This window comes from Gallus gallus, chromosome 5, assembly GCF_016699485.2.
Source record: "Gallus gallus isolate bGalGal1 chromosome 5, bGalGal1.mat.broiler.GRCg7b, whole genome shotgun sequence".
Taxonomy (NCBI): Eukaryota; Metazoa; Chordata; class Aves; order Galliformes; family Phasianidae; genus Gallus; species Gallus gallus.
In genome coordinates this window covers 49,263,477-49,283,827 of record NC_052536.1, presented here as the reverse complement: position 1 = coordinate 49,283,827, position 20,351 = coordinate 49,263,477, and the positions used below count along the sequence as shown (strand labels likewise).

General features: G+C 44.5%; 1 protein-coding gene and 1 long non-coding RNA gene across 3 annotated transcripts in view; one reads left to right on the top strand and one right to left on the bottom strand.

The window, feature by feature from the left end:
• Positions 1–309: 309 nt before the first annotated feature.
• On the top strand, positions 310–9,707 carry LOC124418035. Its single transcript, XR_006939494.1, has 2 exons — positions 310–410; positions 4,355–9,707. It is a non-coding gene; the product is annotated as an uncharacterized LOC124418035 (long non-coding RNA).
• Positions 8,699–20,351, bottom strand: part of RCOR1 (REST corepressor 1) — an 82,019-nt gene continuing 70,366 nt past the window's right edge. For both annotated transcript variants that reach the window (XM_015287816.4, XM_025150951.3), the window contains 5 exons: positions 18,228–18,422; positions 17,150–17,227; positions 16,373–16,430; positions 15,618–15,847; positions 8,699–13,129 (listed from right to left, as the gene is read on the bottom strand). In XM_015287816.4, coding sequence (XP_015143302.1) covers positions 13,088–13,129; positions 15,618–15,847; positions 16,373–16,430; positions 17,150–17,227; positions 18,228–18,422 — 603 coding nt within the window. In that variant the 3' untranslated portion in view covers positions 8,699–13,087. The remainder of the gene's footprint in view (positions 13,130–15,617; positions 15,848–16,372; positions 16,431–17,149; positions 17,228–18,227; positions 18,423–20,351) is intronic.

The following is a 20,351-nucleotide window of genomic DNA, read 5'->3' as shown; positions in this document are numbered from 1 at the left end:
CCCAAAGCCATACCACAATTCCACCATCTCAGCCAGGAATTCACCTTCGTGAAGGTTCAAACATGAACCAGCTCTGATGGAAAGCCAGCACCCCGCTGCCCTTTTCCCGTTTCAACCCATTGTCCTTGGGTTGAGTTGGAACAGAACAGGCCGCGTTGTCGGTCGGGGTAGAGATTTATGAGCACTTGAGCAGCGCTGATAGAACGTGTTTATTTTTGCGCAGTCGGTTACTACAGTGACTACACACCGACAAGTGTCCTCAGCGCCAGGCTCGGCTCTGTGTGCCTGGCATTTCCTGATGACAAGTCCACACAGGGCTCTTATTAATAATCCCCCAGGGCTCAGCATTCGCTCACAGGGGCTCCGGCACTCGGCTTCCCGGCCCCCCTTTTTGGATGGCACTGCAACAGGTGGGTACAGGAGATAATGGGGGGAGGAGAAGCAGTTCGGCGCGGAAGCCAACCTGCCTGGCATACTGATGAGCCGCCTCGGCGCAACGCCTCGCTGCCTGGAGGCAATCGTTTCCCCCAGCCTCCCTACAGTGGCGGAAACACAGCGCTGCGGGAGCGCCGTACGTTAGCAGTGCCTCTTCTGTAACTCTTCCTCGCACAGCCCAATCTGTTGGGCTCCTCACCACCTCGGGCATCCCAGCCAAGGGATGTGGGAGCCTCTTCTCTGTCCCAGGGGCGCCCCAGATCCTGGTGTCCCCCTCCCCCGGGCATAATCAAACCACCCTTTGCTATAGGGACTGTGCTTTTAGCACCTGAAGCCTCTTTTCTCAACACTGCCAAATAGAGGCATAGTTGCAGAGGCTGCAGAAGTGTTCTCATTCCGTATTTTTTTTTTTTTTTTTTTCTGTTAGATTAGTTCAGGGATCAGAAAATGAATGAGTTTAGCTCCAGCCCCGCAAGCCTGCTTTTCCTTCAGGCAGCTAAATACACTGCTCTGCTTGCTAGGCAAACATTTAATCACCGTCTGCATGCAGTATCCTCCACCATGCTGGGAGATGGGCTCTTGCCAAATTCCAATGGGCACAACAGCCACACGTGTGTGTTTAATTCCCATGTAAGTTGTGGCCAATGCAAGGACAGGTACAAAGAAAGGAAATCATTTTTGTAAGAAAGAAGCCTTGTAAATTGGATCATATTAAACTTACAAAGTCAGAGAATCACAGAACAACTTGGGTTGGAAGGGACTTCAAACATCATGTCGTTCCAACCCCACTGCTTGCATTTTCAGCGTAACTACAAATCAGGAACCTATCCGATAATATAACTACAGACAATTCATCCCAGAAAACACAGCTGAACAGTTATGTGTTGATCAATACCAAGCACCACAGTATTGAGTGGAGGGTGACAAGAGTGATTTTGGTTCTGTAAAGCTTGCTTTTTCACGAGAACAGAAAAAAACAAAAAACAAAAAACATCCACATTTCACAGAATCACAGAATCATTAAGGCTGGGAAAGACCACAAAGAGCACCCAGTCCAAACCCAACCCACCCCACCATGCCCACTGACCACGTCCCTCAGTGCCACATCTCCATGGCTCTTGAACACCTGCAGGAGCAGTGACTCCCCCACCTCCCTGGGCAGCTGTGTCAATGCGTTACTACTCATTCTGAGAAGAAATTTTTTCAAATATCCAACCTGAATTTTACTCAAAATGAGTCTAACATGCAGCCAGATCCACATCTGAAGGTGCCCATTTGGGAGGAGGTGCCGGTGATGGCCTTTAACCTAGAAGGAGATTCAATGAGAGCCACCAAATAGACAAAAAAATGTAAGGCAGCAAAGGCAACTTAGCATTGAAGTAACTTGCTTAGGGACCTTGCGAATTCATTGTTGCTTGAAGTCAAAGCTGGGCACCTTTCCAAGAGCTACAGCTCAAGAATAAATTACAGGTGTGACAGAGCGGATGTTCTGGAAGCACAGAGATATGATGAAGGCCAGGGAAAGAGTCACATCAAGCAGAAGTCGTCACGAATAAATTGGTATTCCTCACCCAACACAACTGCTGAAGTGCATGGCAAAGGGAGGAAGGAGGATTAAGGCAAGCTCTCACCAGTGCCTCCATAGGTGGTTTGTCCTCTGAGCACCACTGGGCTCAGGAAGCCTGGAGAGGCCCATGAGTGAAACAGTAAACTGCCCAAATGGAGGAACCATCTCATGCTGGTGCAACATGAAGAACCCATACTGTATGTGCCGTCTGCTCCCACCAGCTCCCTGTTAACTGCACACATGCACTCACTTCATGGGCTTGGGCTGGCTGCTATCGCTGGCAGCTGTAGAAGTCCAACTGAAGTCAACCATGTGGAAATCACCACAGTCAATGGGAAGACAGCTGCAGTGCTAAAACCCTTCCCTGGAAGGACAATCAGGGACACACACAGCCTGGAGGAGTGACCCAGGCCAGCCTGGGGGCCAGGTTGGAGCTCCTATGCAGAAGGTCTCAGGCAGATTCTGAGAGATGGATTAAGGCTATTAACATCTGAGTGGTGACAGGGTGGGTTAATGCTCACAAATCATCGCTACGGGCCTCACTGGCTTTCAAAACCTATACAAGTTCATCCCACTTGATCATTTATCGCCAGAGGCGTGGGTCCTTCACGCTTTCCAGCACAGATCATGCCTCCTCCTCAAATTATACTCATCTACATTTCTCTTCAGAGAAAACTCCAAAATAAATCACTCGTGATTTGCAATTTATTCGAGCATTTCCCAACCCATTGGGGTACGCGTTGCTTGGAGTGTCATCTGACAAGATTAATAGCTTTAGGAGCCACTGGGAACACCTTCCCCATCTCTCTCTCAGAGCTGTGCCGACTCTGGCGAGGCACAGGCTGGAAGTGCCACCTGGCAGCCCTGCATTGAACACAAGCTGTCAGGAAACAGGTTGTGCAGAAAGACATTCGAACTCAAAGTTTCACAGCAATATAGAAGTGACACATCTGTCACTCAGCTCTGTTAATGATTAATTGCCTTTGTCACCTCATTTCCGGGACTTCCTTTGTCAAGAACTCCTGTCTAGCCTTATAGCAGCCTAGGCTGAAGCTCCCACCTGTGCACCGTCCATGACCAGAAGCCGTGTCCCACAGAAGTCCTTCAGCTCTGCAATGTACACCGTGTGACTCTTTCCCACATGTCAAGAACCTGTACCATTTTCTTCCAACAACTCTCCATTCCTGCCATCGCCCTTCTGAAACCACAGCTTCCCAACTGGACAAGGGATGGGTGTTTTAGTAGTAGATTTTGGTATCTTCAGTTGGCTGGGGAAATCTGGACTAGCATCAAGCTTAGCACATGAAATAATTTCTTCATAGTGGAGGAAGCAGAGAGGAAATGTACGGACACATCCATGCCTCTTCTTCCTGTAGGGTCTACAACTTCTTCCCAAGCTTCTGCTGTAGGTAATATTTAAGGGAGCAGCACACACTGCCTGGCTCCTGGCCACAGACACATGGCTTCCAAAGACTTCTGCAAGCATTAATCAAATGCTTAAGGACACTCAATTTTCACATGCTAATTTACTTAAATGACATGTTATTTTGTCTTCACAACTGAGACACCTAAACAGCTGAACAGAAATCACAAGCTGAGTCTCATAGGAATAATTAAGAGATGAAAAATAAAACAAAACAAGCTAGAGCCACCCAGGCAAGCAGCCCTTGGGGTCTACCGACAGAACAGCTCATTTACAATCAAAATGGTCACACGCTAAAGACATTTGGACAGCCTTCTCCAGAGCTCCAGCTATTCTAAGGAAACAACTTGTTATAAAATTTGTCATGAAAAACAAACCTTGAGGCATGCAACCAGACCCACAGTGGCAAACAGAGCCGAGTGATCACCACTGCTTCAGAATGGTCACAGAGATGGGACCAAGACAGAGGCCCTAGGTCCAAGTCACTTTACAGCCAAGTCTGCCATAAACATCAAGGGCAAAACCCTTCGAGCATCAGGGAACACAGTCCTTCAGCAGCAAGCCCATGCTGACATCTCCCTCCAGAAGTCTCCTGCCTGCAGCCAATGCCTCACCCCCCAGCCAGGTGCTCCAACACTCAGCCTCAGCCCCTGCCATGTTCCCCAACAGGGCCACGTGCAGCTCCTTTGGTCAACCACCTTTCCACCAGCATCAAGTTCTCATTGGGCTTGCTCGACACGAGACAAAAGCATTCCTTTGCTACCTGATGTAATCTACCACAAATCTCTCATATGATGCTGTATTTGTATGTGCTACCTAAAATGGGGCTTTTGGTGGATAACAACTGATAGGAAATGCTTTCTTCCTTATATATATATATAACTGCTCCTCTACAACTGTGCAACATTAACTATGTTGTTATCGCACAGGCTGGCAATCCAAGCCTTACCTGGGCATTGTTTGAGGACTTCCTTGACCTCAGTGGGAAGGACACACCTAACGCAGACACCTAGAGCAGTCAGCACTGCTTTCACACTGACATTGCTCCTCGCCACTCTGAGCTCACAGGTGAGTTAATGTTGGCTTAATTCTAGCAGAAGTAAGCAGAAATTATAGTTTGCTCCTCCTCCACAAGCATATTAATGATTCTCAGCAGTGCTGTGAATCCCCCCAAGCACACAGCCTTTACCAGGTTCTGAATTTCTAAACAAAGGCTTATTCTCCTGAGTGTTTACGGGCATTAAGTAAACATTACAGTTTTTAGTTAAGTGCAAAGACATTTAAAACCATCTCAATTACTCAGCTTTCATTTATGCAGCACCATGACCTCCCCATCCCAGGAGGCTGGAGGAACAAGGCTGAGTTACTAAATAAAAAGATGTACCTTTGCAAGAAAACAGAAATGAAGCAATGACTCCACTACCTTTTCACAGAATCATGGAATAGAATCACAGAACCATTAAGATCAGAAAGAGCACTAAAATCACCGAGTCCAACCATCAACCTATGCCTGTCACTGCTGTGATCCAGGAAGTGCCCACCTCCAGTGGGTAAGGAGTTGACTGCATGAATTCCCTCCTCAAAGACCTCCCAGAAGGTTCACCAACCAACAAGAACAAGAGGAGGCACCAGACACCCTCTGCACTTGACAAAGCATTGCTGGAATCTCACTGCTTCATCCATTTGCTGGCAGGGCACAGCTTTCCTTGTCAGGTTTCCGCTTGACCCGAGACACTAACGAGATGCTGGCAGGTAATCATTTATAACTGCATTTGCTCTCTAAAGATGTGAAGTTGTTTGCTTTCCCCAGTCCAACTCTTACTGCAGACTACGGCAAAGCTGCTAAAAAGGCTCGAATTAGGCTCTGTACTATTTAGTGTCTGTAAGCACAGGCAACCCAGTGCGGGAAGACTTGCAAATTTAAAGCATTAAACAAAAATATCTCAAGAAACCCAGCAGAAGCTAAGGAGCAATTAATTAATTTGTATACATCAAGTTTTCTCCTCCTATTTCAGAAGATCTTCTAAGCATTGGGAGCCAGGCGGGCAGAAGAGGACAGTGACTCTCACTTTACTGCAATAAAGACACAAGGCAGTGCATGGTTACTTATTACACTTCCTTTTGCTCGGCGCTGGATTGAGCCACAGACCTGGAGCCGTGGGCAGATCCCAGCGCTCACTGCTGACGATGCACAAAGATAAGTCAGGAGTTCCTCCTGGAGGAAGAGAAGCATCCATCCACGCCTTGGGCTACAGGCAGCGCCGGTAACAAATCGCTTGACTAGTTTATCTTCCTTATGCCAGTATCACAATTCTCTCAAACTATTTTTCTGCTGCTGAGTCCCAGCGTGGTCCCGGGTCACTCACTGGAAGTCAAACCGAGCACTGCTGTAATAGAGCACAGCCTGGGGATCGTTCGCATCCAAGCGTGGCACTGCTGAACCTCGCCTGATTAATTGTGAAAGCGGGATCTCTACGCAAATCGTTTTAAAGGAGGATTTGATTAAGCTTAAAAGGTGTCTTCTAGGAATATTTGTGCCAGCGAGACTTGATCACACAGGGAGAGAAGATGCAACAAAGGGAAATTAGCTTGAAGGAGAACATCCAGTTAACTGCTTTTCTTTCTCAGCTACATTAATAACAGAGCGATAAAAGAACATTCCGAAATCCAAACAAATTTCACAGCACAGTATACTGATCGGAGGCACAAAGTCACCCGGGCATCAGAAAAGCTGTCCCTCAAGTTGTATTGGAAAGGCCAAAGATAATGGGAAATTCATACAGATAACACTTTTATCGTTAGTGAATTTGGGCAGTCCTGATTGGAGGTGGCTCTTCAAGAGAAGTGGGACACATGGGCCAAAAGAATAGAAATGGCTTCAGTGAGGCTTTTCCCCCACAGCACAGGTATATTTCCGGAGCTGATGTACAGCCCCAAGTCACAGGATGCCAGCGCTGTTAAAATTTGGGACCCTCCCGAGGACATCCTTGTCTAGAAACTGCAGGAGCTCACAGTGCTGGCCCACACTTCCCACTCTGCCTTGTGGCAGGAAGCAGATTTAACCCTCCCTCATGAGGAATAGCACAGGACAGGAGGACAACCACAGAATCGCTAAGGTTGGAAATGCCCCCTATGATCACCTAGTCCAACACATCCACCCACCACCAATACTGCCCACCAACCACACCGCTCAGTGCCACAGCTCCCCAGTTCTGGACTGTGGGACGCTGACTCTCCCACCTCCCTGGGCAGCCTGTGCCAATGCCTCACCACTCGGGGTCAAGGAGGGACCCTCTCTACAGGAAAGCAGGACAAGAAATTCAGCTATCAGCGCTGGAGACGGACAAGCCTATGGGATGTGCCAGGCTTCACTTTGGGGAAACTCAACACTTAGTAAATGTTGAAAACAAAATAAATTCCTCCAAACCAACCCTTCCTCAAATGAATTCTTTCATCTTATGTGAAGACAAACAGAAAAACCCCTCCAGCTGGAGGCACAACGCAGAGCGCTGCCATGCACAGGTCCCTCACATCACCACCCCCTCCTGGGAGCGTGGCCGTGCCCATCGCCCACAGCTGAGGCAGAGCCCCAGGTGGGAAATGAGCCCTTTCAGGATGTAATGCATTAGATCAGTTTTCAACATATAATTTAAGATTAAATTAATTACAGCCTAGAAAAAGCTTATTTCTCTCTAAGGGATTCCAAACAACGAGCTCGGCAGCAATAACCATGCCTGCTGATGAGAGATGGACTAGTCTGGCACAAGCCTTTCTCTGCCAAACCCAGCGTGCCCACTCTTCTATTTTATTAATCCACCTCAGCCTCCTTTCAATCAGGAGAATTCCAAGCCTTGCATGCACAAGGTAATAAAGACGACTGCAGCTGCCTGGGCCTCCTATTCATGTTTTCCTTTCGGCTATCAGCTCACTTTTGTCAGACACACAGTATCATCTTCCACTGTAAAAGCATATTCAGGTCCTGCTAAGCCATACAGCTCCACATGGTAGGTCTGAGAAGGTATGCATCTGCTCTCCCAAAGCGTGCAGATGGACAGAAGTTTCTCCCATTTCTTATAAGTCCCTTTTACTTCCATTATCTCACATGCTGCCTTCCAAACTACCTTAGAGAAAACTACAGCAAAACGGCCATCCAAAATGAGAGCAGGTCTTCGCCTCTCCCTCAACTCAGCTCTGGTTGAACACTACCATCAGCCAGATGACATTTGTCAGCTTTCTTCTCACTCCCATTTCTTGATCTTCCCAGTGCTGAGCAATTCTGTAAGTCGCTGCTCTTTGTTGCCATTTTCTAGGCTGGGTGTGCAAACTTCCATGCAAACTTTCCCCATTTCAGTAAGGGAAACTTCCAGGTGATTTCTCCATTTTTGGTAAAGTTCTGACCTGCATGTCACTGCCCTCAAGATTTTCCCTTCTTGATGACTTCAGCAATGAGTCCCCTTCATATTTTTGTAGTAATTCCCTCCCCCATCCTCCAGCAAAAGCAAACAATTCCCCTACAAATGTCAGCAGCCTTTTTTGTTTGGTTTTTAAAAACACACACCTTGTTTACCATTTACTAAAAGCAACATCAGAAATGACATTTCTTACTGTTTCATGGACAACGCAGCAGCCAAGCCAGAGCATGGTCTAGAAAGGAACAAGACAATAGGTTTGATCCTCAGTTTTCTCTCCAAGAGGACACTATCTTACAGACTCTTTATGGAACAAAACAACCCACGCTTGTTTGGAAGCACATGCTTGGGGAACACAGGTTTGCTTTACCTTTGCTTCAGGCAATTCCCCAAGTAAGCGTCTGGGCACAGTCAGCTCTGGCTCTCCCAACATGTGCCAACTGCTCCTCTTGGTTTTGCTTGGGGCTGGGGAAAGCGTGTGGGCAGGAGGAGGAGGAGGTTTGTTTTCAAGGTTAAGGGCTGAAGGATCCATGTCAAAGAACCCCATGAAGCGGCAGTTACCACCTCACAGGGCTGAGACAGCGCTCTCCACCGCCAGGAGACTTGCAGAGACGCTCTTCAGTAGAACACACTCAACTCTTAAGTCTGCCTGTGCTTCCACCACACCAGGCCAGTCACCATCCCCACCCTCCTCTCTATTTCATACATAAAGATGTGACTAATTGCTGACCCCATACATTACCGGCATTGGAAACCCACAGCTAAGGACGGGGCAAGCCCCCGGGGGGTCCCCACAGCCAAACTCTGAGAGGTAGGTGATGGGTTTCAGAACGGCGTTTCGCATCAGTCACATTTTACTACGTGTTTTATTACATCAATGGCTTGAAAAAATTTTTATTTGATGTCAGCAAACATTGGAAATCATAGAAAAATGAATTATGTAGAATTTCACAAAGGAATTTACCCCACTATAATTCCTCGTACAGTAAAATAATTCAAAACCAAATGTTACTTTTCAGTGGCTAAGCAATTTTATAATGCTATGAACATTCATCACAGTAAGTGTGCTGAATAATAGAAAACAGGCAAAAAAGACATTTAAAATATTACTTACAACAGCATTATTACAACATACTTTCTTTAAAATCCCGACGAGTATTTTATCACTTCAAAAGCTATACAGCATTTCCATTATATTTGCAAACTTAACCTTATACATCTTTTAAAATCTTGAAAAAACTTTTAAGCAATCTATAAGCAGTTAACAAAATTGATAAAATCTACATAATGGAATACTATACACTCCAGTATAAATTTTATTTTAGGAGAATATGAATGTAAACACTCATTATTATACAACATGCATAGACTATACTGACCTTCCATCTTCTGAACTGTAACTTTCACTGCAATTGTGCTTTACTATCAACAGGAAAAGCTGCATTAATCCAGGGAGTGGCAGAAAGTATTTGCTTTAGGGGCATTGCACAAGATCGCTAGATTTTGACTTGCTGAAGACAAGCTGGAGCTAATAACATTTTTTTTTTTCCTCTTTTCTTTTTCTTTTCTTTTTTTTTTTTTAAGAGTAGTATGAGGCCATTCGCCGTCCAATGGGGAATGCACAATTTTGTACAGGTTGGAGAAAGAACGCAATTATCAGAGAAGTCTCTCAGGACGTTTCTTGCGCTTCGCTGGCTCGGGGATGGATGTTCACAAACCCAGTGTTGGAGTTAGTGTAATGCACTGCTTGGCTCATATTTGGTGTGCAAGAATACCGACAGCATTTCAGCAATTTAGAGAATAAAAACTGAAATTTAAAGTGACAGTGAGCATATTTTATTACGTTACGTTTCAGATGCCTTTGTACAGGAAAGAAAAAATGTTTGTCAGGACATTGCTTCGAGAGAAGAAGAGTTTCACTCTTAGAGTAACTATTAAAAAAGTGTTCTAGTGAATATTTATGGGGACATCCTGGTTGCAAATTCATAAAAATATATTAGGACTCCATTATCCCCATCGGTATTAAGTATATCGCGACAACCGCTGCGGTTGCACTACCAGTTATGGCTACTATGGTCTTAAGCGTCTGATTGTACATTGTTGCTATACTGTTAAGCACAACTGAGGCGTGTGGTTTTTTTTTTTTTCCCTTGGTTGTAAGATTACATTACAAAAATGGATCACCGTTTCAAACCAGTTAAACACGCATATTCAAGTAACAAGGTTGTTTAATGGATAAGCGGAAAAAAGAAGTCACCTAGCACTTTGCACCACTACGTAGAAATTAAATAGAACAAATGAGATCTGTTTATGCATATGCAATACACTTTTTATATCTTTAAGATTTCTAAAACTAAAACTTAAACTATCATTTTCTTTAACGATACCATATTTTGCACAATAACTTATACTTCGGAGAAATTATTTCCCATTTTCCACAAAATATATATAATTATGACATTCACATTGATAGTTTAAGAAACAAAATTTAAGTGAATATTCTATCTTACGCAGTTATCTTTGTGGACCCTTCTAATCAGAATGCAACCAGTTGATGTAGCTAATGCTTGATCCATTTAAAAAAAGGAAGAGAGGGTCTTCACCTAAACAAGACCAAACCATTTGAACTTCCAAAAGCTAAAATGATTTTATCGCATTTAAAAACATAGTTAAAGAGAATGTAAAAAAAACTAAGCGTTTAAAATACAGTGCTATTATATTGTACGTCTCAACTACAATAAGATAGCTGTCAACTGAAAAGTAATCAAACAACTTTTTTCTTCCTAATGTCACGAATTATACACGTTTCCCCCTACCCCTTGGGGATGAAGCCAAAACACAACTTTTCTGATTGTAAGATGGACAGATTTGAGGGCAAAAACCGAGAAGTCCACACAGGTAGCTCAGTGGCCAGCAGGAGCCCGGACTGATGAGCTCCACCAGCTGGGATGCAGGATTGCACAGTCCCCTCACACTGGCACAGATCTGTCTCTGCGCACTGATACCAGCAGGAAGTTTAGCACTAGAGTACTTCTAACGAGCAGCACTGCTTTGCATCACAACTGTCAGCTCAATTCACAGTGCTGTTTGCCCACCTTTAGTCCTACCTCTCACTGGCTAACAACCGCTGTCCTACCCAACAGCAGTGGGACCAAAGGGATGCACGCAGGTCCACCTTCAGAGCTGCCACTTCAAAGAGACAGCTGCAGGGATGCTGCCACAGACTTCGGTCACGTAAGAGACTATAAGTTTCCAACAGAGAGGACAGGAAGTGGTTCTCTTCCAGCCCCTCATCAACTCTAAGGATCTCTCTCAAGCTACCAGCACGAATATACTCAGAAACAGCTGCAGAAGTGGATAAAACGGGCCCCTCTGGGGCTAAACACTGCAGCACAGCCTAAGAAATGCCCACCTGCTCCTTCACCAGTGTCACCGCTCAATATCTGATGATGAATTACTTTCCCCACATGAGGAAGAGACAACCTCAGAGGTAACCAAAGCCACCTCCCTGCCTTTCCTTGGGCTGTGACCACAGAGAAGTGTAACTGCAGCTCTCTGGCAGCCAGCTGTCACTGATCCAGCTGCTTTACATACAGAGATCGGAGCCATCACAGCACAGCACAGCGACTCAAGCATCAGCACCAAGTTAGGGGCTAGACCCCAAGCACCACACCTCAGCTGTAGGGCAGGACAAGGCTAACTCACTCCAGGTCGCATTACGAAGCTGGTGCCGCACACTGCTGTGCACCGTCCTGACCCTAATCCTCTGTAGAGGAAAAGAGGCAAAGGTCCATTTCTCCACGTGCGAAGACACCTGTTGGTTTCTTCCAACATCGTTCAATTAACCATTCTTTAAATGCTTTGTGACTAGTGTTATTTTGCAGCTTTCCACCAGGCAAGAAGTAATACTGCTCCTCCTAGCTCCTCTAAATACTGTCTGCTCGGCAGCCAGCAACCGCCTCGCTCAAGGTGCAAAGTCCTAACGCGGGACTTCCAAGAACAGCTCCAGCTCAAGCCAGCTAGACAGATCACAGCACAGATCCGCTGCACAGAGGGCTGGGGGCCTGAAAGCTGCGTGCACCAAGTATTTGGAAAAGCACCTCTTAGATTTTAAATTGCATATTTTGGTTCAGAACATGAAAGCGACGTGTGCTTCAGAGGGGTTAAAATGGCCAATGAAATTAACCCGGCTCTTCCCCAGTAAACTTCCAAGAGACCAAAAACTACTCAAAGGTTGAATTCTGTTCTCCAACCCTTGCCCAGACTTCCAGTGGGAGAAGTAGTTTGACGTCTTTGGCAAACAGCGCCCTGAAGAGGGATGAGACACTGGGACTGGAAGTGACCTGTGGTAGCCAAATGTAAAAAGGCACATATTCCAGAAAGGAGAGGCACCAGAGAAAGTTGTTTTGACTTAATCCCGCAGAGGATCAGGAAAAAGAAAGTTGTGTAGCACTCATTTAACAAGTTACAATGCAAATGCTGAATGCCAGGGGTTAAAAAGCATATCAAACAGTTTCAGGTTACGTATTCCCTTTTGCACTAAATAAAAGCCATTAAAATATACAGGAATAAAATGCTCATTTAGGGAGCTTTCTATGAAGCAAGAACACACAAACACAGTGGAAAGAATTGCACAAACCAGCAGTGTAATGAATTACTTTGACAACCTTGGACTGACCAAACCATCAAGATAACATTTCCTATCAGTCTGCATTATTCAAGATCGCTTGTTAACATGCCCTGTCATTTCAGAACAAACTTGACACCACTGGCATGTGCACAGGCCTCTCCTTTATAGAAAGCTCGCTAATAATAGTGTCATCGTAAGAATACACAGGAAGCAGAGACCACAAGGCCATGCAGCAATATGTACTTATACCCTACGGACCAAGTATTATAAGGACTCCTAACACGTAGAGTTACTGTGGGGCTGCTAAGGAGCTCCTTTTCTTTTGCAGGTTGGTCGAAATTACAGACAGGTGTTACTGGTTCTAGAAATCCCCATGCTCAAGCAGGACGTCGATGCGATGGAGAGCTGAGCTATCTGGGTGCATTTGAAAGAAAGTGGAGGCAGTATGAAGGAATGAGGGGAGATTAAGGCAGATGTAGCACAGGACTGGAAGCGTTTGCCTTTTTTTGGTAATAGCTGCTTGTCCACAGATATGATGCAGATGGCTGTCTGAGGTTTGCTAATACCTGATATCCTGGATAACACAGTAGTCAACACAAATTGTTCTAGGCTACAGCACCTTCTCACGAAGCAGATGCATATCTGACATCAAGAACAGAAGTAGCCTGGAAGGAAGGAGGAAGAGAAAAAAAAAAATGTTGAGTTCACAAATGAATACACATAGGCTTTTTCTTTTATCTTCAAATTTTACCCCCCATACTGAAAGCAACAAGACAGCCAAACCTGGCACATGGGGAAAATCACAGCAGCTTCCCATTCTGTACCACACCAGGATTAAGACCAGACCTGAGAGTGTCTCACCTCCCCACTTCAAAGGGAGGGAGGAAAAAAAAGAAAAAGAGGAACTTGCTATGAAAACACACCAAAGGGGAAAGCCCAGAAAAGTCAGAGGGCTGACGAAGCTTTTGTTAAGCTGGGGCCAGGCAGACAACACATGCCAGAGGAGACAGCACTTGAGGCACTGCAGCATTAGGCCAGCAACATCATCTCCTGCCCACCCAAGCAGCTTGTGAAAGAAGTGCTCTTGAGAGCAGGCCAGGAATGCCCCTCCTAGCCCAAAGAGATCGCTTACGTGATAATCCAAGTCACACTCCTCATGCCCAGAGCCACTCTGGCAGGCAGCAGTGAGCCAGCTCCTTGCAGCACTGTGCTTACGTTACCTCTGAAGGCAGGAGCTCTACACTGAGAGGCAAAATTTATGTCTGATATACTCAGAGAGCTCAGTGGGCATTAGAACTCCACCGTGGGACAACCTTGTGCCCCTAACTCTGGCGTTGCTACAAAAAGCTGAGGGCTTGGTAATTAAAATCCTCTCCACACTGCCAGCACTTCCCTCCTCCCAGCAACAGAACAGCAGTTCCTACCATCCAGAAGAGGATTCATTGAGAACCACAAGCCACATCACATGGTGCTAGTTTATAGCACACACGGTATGTCACGGCTGGCAGCTCCTGCCACCCTGCGTCAGCCTGGTGCAGACAAGCTGTCCCTATCCCCTCCTGTACTGCAGGCACAGTGAACCATTTTACTCTCACAGTATCTTCCTTTTATCTAGGCTTTGCAACTATTCCCACCAGCCTGTTGTTTTGCTCTGCTTTCTACCACTCAGCACGTGCTCGACTCCAGCCTGGGTGTTTTCCATCAGTAGTGTGAGCACTGTAACTCCTGTCCCACAGCCATGTCACCAGACCTTGCCGTCATGCCTCCAGTCTCCTTCCTCCTCCTAAGCCAACGTGTTTGGAATTCACCTCACTCCAGGATCCAAACACTTGGCTGCAGCAACAAATGCCAGTTCCTGCCATTAACAGACATTTGCTTTCTACCTCAAATGAGACACTCTTTTTGGATTTTAACTTTGAGGAGAAAGAGTGCATTTGAAGACAGAAAATCCAAGGGCTCAGAAGTTGAGCACTGACAAGAGATACAGCTCTACCAGTCACAGGAAAAGGCAATGACATTGGCTGTTTCAAAGATGGCTATGGATTAGTACACTTGGCTCTTTGCTCCTCCTCCAATTCTGGAGGAATGGGACAATTTCATTCACCTCTTCCTAGGAATGCAAGTATTTCTGAGTTTGGCTCTGTTCAGACCTTTGGACCCAGCCCTCAGATATAAGCATCTTTGGAGAGCATACTACCAGGATTTGTGAAGCAATGAAGTTTTGCTCTCTGAGTGTCTGAACAACAAGCAATCTACAAGTGAACCAACCACAATCAAGGCAACTTAGGAAAAAAAAATACCCAGTAGATGGAGAAATCTTACAATTATTTTTCTTCAGCCCATGCCAGACCAAAATCTGCCTTTTACTGTTGACCGCATTTAGGAAGATGCAGCTTTTACACCAAGCTGTCTTGTAAAACCAGCCAAAAGGAGCCCTCCATCAGATATTTTTTTTTTTTTTACATACAAACCCCTATGTGCGGTTTTCTTTTGCAATAATGTGTCAATATTACGTTTTTATAACCTGCTTTGGTATCTAAATACTCAATCTCTTAGTCAACTTGAAGCACGCACTGTCTTTCGAAGAATAGTACCTCAGTGAGCCTCCATCGAGGAGAGCAGAAAGGCTGTTTCTAGAATGCCTTCACAGAAACTGCTGTAAATTCAAGGAAACCTTGCCTCTAGGTAATTCCAGAACAAACAGTATCACACACTTCATTGTTTATAGACTTCCTCCCTTCCCTCAAGTGAAACCACTCCATGATCAAATGAAAGACAGCTTTGCCTCAGAAGTCTGTGAGATCTCACAAAGCCAAACCTAGAACAACTGTTTGGAGAACTGTGTGAAGGGAAAACGTCCAAGTCATATAAATACCTATTGGGTTTCAGCAGCAAGAGTCATTAAAACGTCTGTGTACCGATGAGATACCATCAGAGGGTTGCAGACTAAGTGCTCTCTTTCCACTTTTATATACATCTAGCATTCCCAAAATCAATGTTGGGATCTGTATATCCGAAGCAAAATATGCTCAGCTGCACTTTATTTTAGGAATAAAAAAACTGACTCATTGAAGATACACACACACACACCCCTCTGTATGTATATGAACTGAGCTCAGATTGGAAACTCTGTCACTTTTAAATGGAATTTACCTCATCTTCCTCTTCAGACATTTTAGTGGAATTATCGGGGGATTTTACAGGCTTCTGGCTATTGGTTCCATTTGTCTCCTCTTTGCCGTGTTCTGCCTCCCACTCCTGTAGAACTTCATCTATGTTGAAACGACGTCGGTAATTTACAAAAAAGTTTTTCACTTGCACCACAGATTTGTTACCGATCACATCAGAGATTGCCTGAAAGTCTCGTCCGTATTTCCTGATTGCTAAAAGCAACAAGAAGAAAAACAAAAGTGAAGTGTTATTTCCACAAAGACCACAAATCAGGCTCGAGTCACAGCAAAAGGATCCAAAGCTGAACTTCTGCCCAGTTTTCAAGCCCTTCTCTGATTAAACCAGCATGAAACAGTCTCAGCTGTGCAGGAGGCAAAATTAAGACTAGCCCCACAGAAGAAAAGGAGCTGTAGCAAAGACAGGCAGAACAAAATGTGGAAGACCTGTGTAAATCTGCCTGTACTGCTCGAGAGGTCGCACAGGCAAAGAGCAAAGCTGTGACCTCAGCAGGGTTTCAGAAAGCTGTGACAAGCAGAGATTATATGCAAGTGCTCATATGGTAAAATGCATACTGTTGGGGGAGGGGCTGACAATAGTTCCCTTGTTCAGTCTGTTTTTTATGCATTAATAAACATCAACATCAAAATCCTTCATTAGCTGCTGCACTGAAACAGCTATGAAATGCAAGAGACTTGATTATAGCCTCCTGAAGTACAAATACACTTGTAGTGCCATACCTTGCACAGCAAGAAGCTGCTCATCTGTGGTCCAACGTGCATTAAATTTCTGAACAACCTAGATGGCATAAAAAAAACAAATCAGATAGCTGACATTAACATAACCAGTAACTTCCACTTGTAACCGAGCTCATAAAAACCTCACAAAGACACAGCAATTAATTCACTGTTAGTCAAACTATCACTCATTTTAGTAGCAGCGTTGTTTTCAACGAAGAACTGCGTGTGGCATCTATTCAGTTAACTGTGACACACACGGCACCTGTAAGTCACTGGATGAATAAAAAGATAGGGAACAGTCTCAGCAGATAACCAAGAGCCACAAACTCTTCAGAAGCACCTACTTGTCTTTATCACAGGCACCCTCTGTAATCTTGGTCAAATTATTTCCATCATGAGGTGCCAGAGTTGGAAGAAAAACAGCAAAAGCACTGAGTGCCAAGAGAAAGGACAGGCCGTTAATGTACCTCCTCGTTTCTCAGCATGTAGAGCAAAGCAACTACATCTCACAGATGCATGGGAATACAACACTGAAAAAAAAAATCTGGGATACTAGTACTTCTGCTAGAAACCATTTGCACATGTAAAGCACTGCTCTTTCTTCTTCCCTCTCATTTCCACTTCCATTACACAACAACAGTGAACACGGTAAAGGTCTTGATTCACTCTGATAACAAGGCACTGGTCCTAGCTTACCGACCAGATGAACAGCCCTGATATGGTGACAGAGATTAGCTTTTATCTCCACAAGAAACAAGGGTCAGAAAATGATCCTACCTCCGGAAGTCTGTACTGTTCTATCCCACCTTCAAGTTTTTCTTTGAGAGCGCTGTTTGTCTGTTTGATATTTTGAATCTGTAAAGAAAGTTTCATCCCTTTAACAAGGATAAAAACCTTTGGCAGGCATGCTTCCAGCAGCCCCAGGGGGAACCACACCACCTCAGCATCCTGCTTCTCATCACCTATCTTTTCTGATTAAAAAAATTATTTGGAATAAAGGAATGTAGGTGCAACTACAGTATTAGAAGACCCTGTTTATTTTATTATGTCCTACCTGAAACTTGTTTGGAGCAATAACTGCTCCAACTTCCAGATCTGTATAGAGCCCAGTATAAGATGAAAGCCCTGTTCACAGCAAGTAATGAATCAAAAACTGCTAGAGAGTTCTGCTTCTCCCAGAGCGCCAAGAAGGCTTCAGGCCAAAATACCAATTCTATTAAGTTTAATAAAGAGCTTGAGCCAGATCTCTACTTTAAAAACACTGAAAATGTTCTCATCCAGGAAACAGACTCATGTAGTAAACCTGTCTATACTAATAGATATTTGAAAAAACATTTGTTCATAACATTTGTCCATAACCATTTAAAAGACTGATCCATCAGATTAACAAAAGGTATGTAGGAAAGTACATATGATGCCTGTCTAGGAAAGAAGAAGAAAAAAAAAACAAGTTGGCCTGTTTCAAAAGTACCATAGGAAAAGATAAAGGAAATTGACTGCTGCAGATTGAAATCAAACTCGTGAAATCAATGATATCTGAAGGAAATTCACAGTTAAAAGGAAGGAACTTTGAACTGCAAGGAACACCAAAAGCCAAAAGAAGTTCCTTCAGGTCACTGCTATGGATTTTCCTTTGCTTCACTTTGGATGCAAAGCAGGCATCTCATAGAACAAAAGCATAAGAGAAGAAAGCACATGGCTGCGTTAATTTACAGCATAAGGCCAGCAGCTTGTCAATTAAGCCACATAATGATGTGCGTAGTCATCATCTAGCTACAAATTTCTGGGAGTTGTACAGATGTGACAGGCACTACCATCAAAACTAGCAGTTATTCCTCAACTACATCATCCAGACCTGTCGCTTGATTGAGACTAATTCCATGTCCAGTTGTCTGAGTACAGTGGTAGCAGCTGTGGCATTGGCAGAAACGGCCTCCACGTCTTCTTGAGAAAGGAACATTCCCTTGGGAGGTTTCCTCTTCGCTCTGTTCTTGGCCTGTGTACTGTGCTTCTCCTTCTTCACCTGAGGAAGAGTTTCAGCGGGAGGCACCTAGGAAAGATTTTACAAAACACATGTGATGTTTTACGTGGCCAAAGAAATATCCATGCAAGCTGTGGATGCTCTTTACAAGAATTCCAGAGCGATCACAAAAACACAATTCTAGATACCAGTCATTTTTCAAACAAGGATTTACACTCTCAGATTAGCAAGATGCTTCAGGTGCTCATTTTCAGCCATCCTCAATGTGCAGAATGAATGAAGTATCTTGAAATCAGGAAGATTTTGTTTCGTTTTAAGTAGCATGTCATACATACAGTGTCTTACACAAATCTTTCTCATAGCCAGCTTTCAACATTCACAGGAGAAGCTGGTTGCTTTCTCAGCACATTCCCATTTTGGGAATTTTCAGTCCTTTCAATATTCTGGATACCTGCAAAGACTCCAAAACCTCTCCTCCTGCTTTTGACATCAGGTCTCGACACATCAGTTTACCTGAACAGCAGCAGAAAACAAAGTGGAACTTGGAGACAGGAGAAGAACACATCTAGCAAAGTTTGTAAAGATTTATCTTTTCTGTATGTCAGACAGGAAAAGGATATAGCAAACTAATTTAAAAGCTAAGGATGAAGGAGTGAGATCACTACAAAGCAGTTCTGAGATCATTAAGCAGTTTCTTGGAAGGTAAGTTTTCCTGTCTAGCACTGATATTTAATGTTCAATTAAAGCAATGCCGTTTGCCCACAAACAAAATTTGAATGTCTTTTGGAAAAGGGAATACTTCACACACCTCTAATTTGTATGCATTCTGGCTAAAGCAAAGCATTGGCCACACACTGCTAACAGGTATGCTAAGATGCAATACTAAAGATCCTTAAAAGAGCATGATTCCCTAATATCAAACATCTCTTCCAGAAGTTACTCTCAATAAGCAACACACACCCAAGATTTATTATCCAGTGGCTGGAATATTGCCCAGAACACAGAACAGAAGACGACAGGCAGGAGGAGAGGCCACACATCTGAATCCTCCACTCGATCACTGCCAGTTTTAAAACATTGGCCTCAGTTAGCATTATTGTTCCCCTCCTAATTTGCAGCTACATGCAGTTTCTACCCAATCTGTGGCATTTGCTCATTAGCAAGCACTAAAACCCACACAAGGTTGCACAAAGCCCCTGTAAGCACTTGGCTCTGCCTCCCAGAGCCTGGAGAAGCCCAGAGCAGCTGCAGCAAACAATATCCTGCACACTCTGCACGGGCTCAGGAGACATATTGGAGCAGTAATGTGGACAATTGTCTGTTCTCAACTTTTTTCTTGCCTCTTCTAGCATGAAGAACTCCGTGAGAGATGATGCCTAAGGCAAGCCCAGGAGCAAGAAATAACTATTGTTGTGGGAGATGGACCAGATTTCTTTTTTGCAGTGGAGCTCTGCACTCTGCTTCAGAAGCAAGCACTTTGATAACCGAGCCAGGTAAATTATTCAACGTGGTTAGATGTTTCAGATTTATATTTCATCTGCATACAGAATCTCACAGGATCATGCAGTAATGTCTCTAATAAGTTCAAGCTGTAAGGTGACCAACAGGCAATGCTGGCGCTGCAAGTATCTTAGAAGCTTCAACTTTAAGTAAAAATGAAAGGAAGTTTCAGATGATTGCTTTACACTGTGCAAAAAAAATGTGAAGCTCATGCATGTTGTGGACAAAAAGCCACAGCTCTAGGAGAATCATAGAATCACCTGAGTTGGAAAAGACCTCCAAGATCAAACAGTCCAACCACTCCCTTACCGCTAACATTTCCCCACTAAATCATGTCTCTTAGTACAACATCTAAACGTTCTTGAACACCTCCAGGGATGGCGACTCCACCATCTTCCTGGGCAGCCTGTACCAGCACCTGACTGCTCTTTTGCAGAAGAAGTTCTTCCTAACGTCCAACCTGAAGCTCCCCTGATGCAATTTGAGGCCATTGCCTGC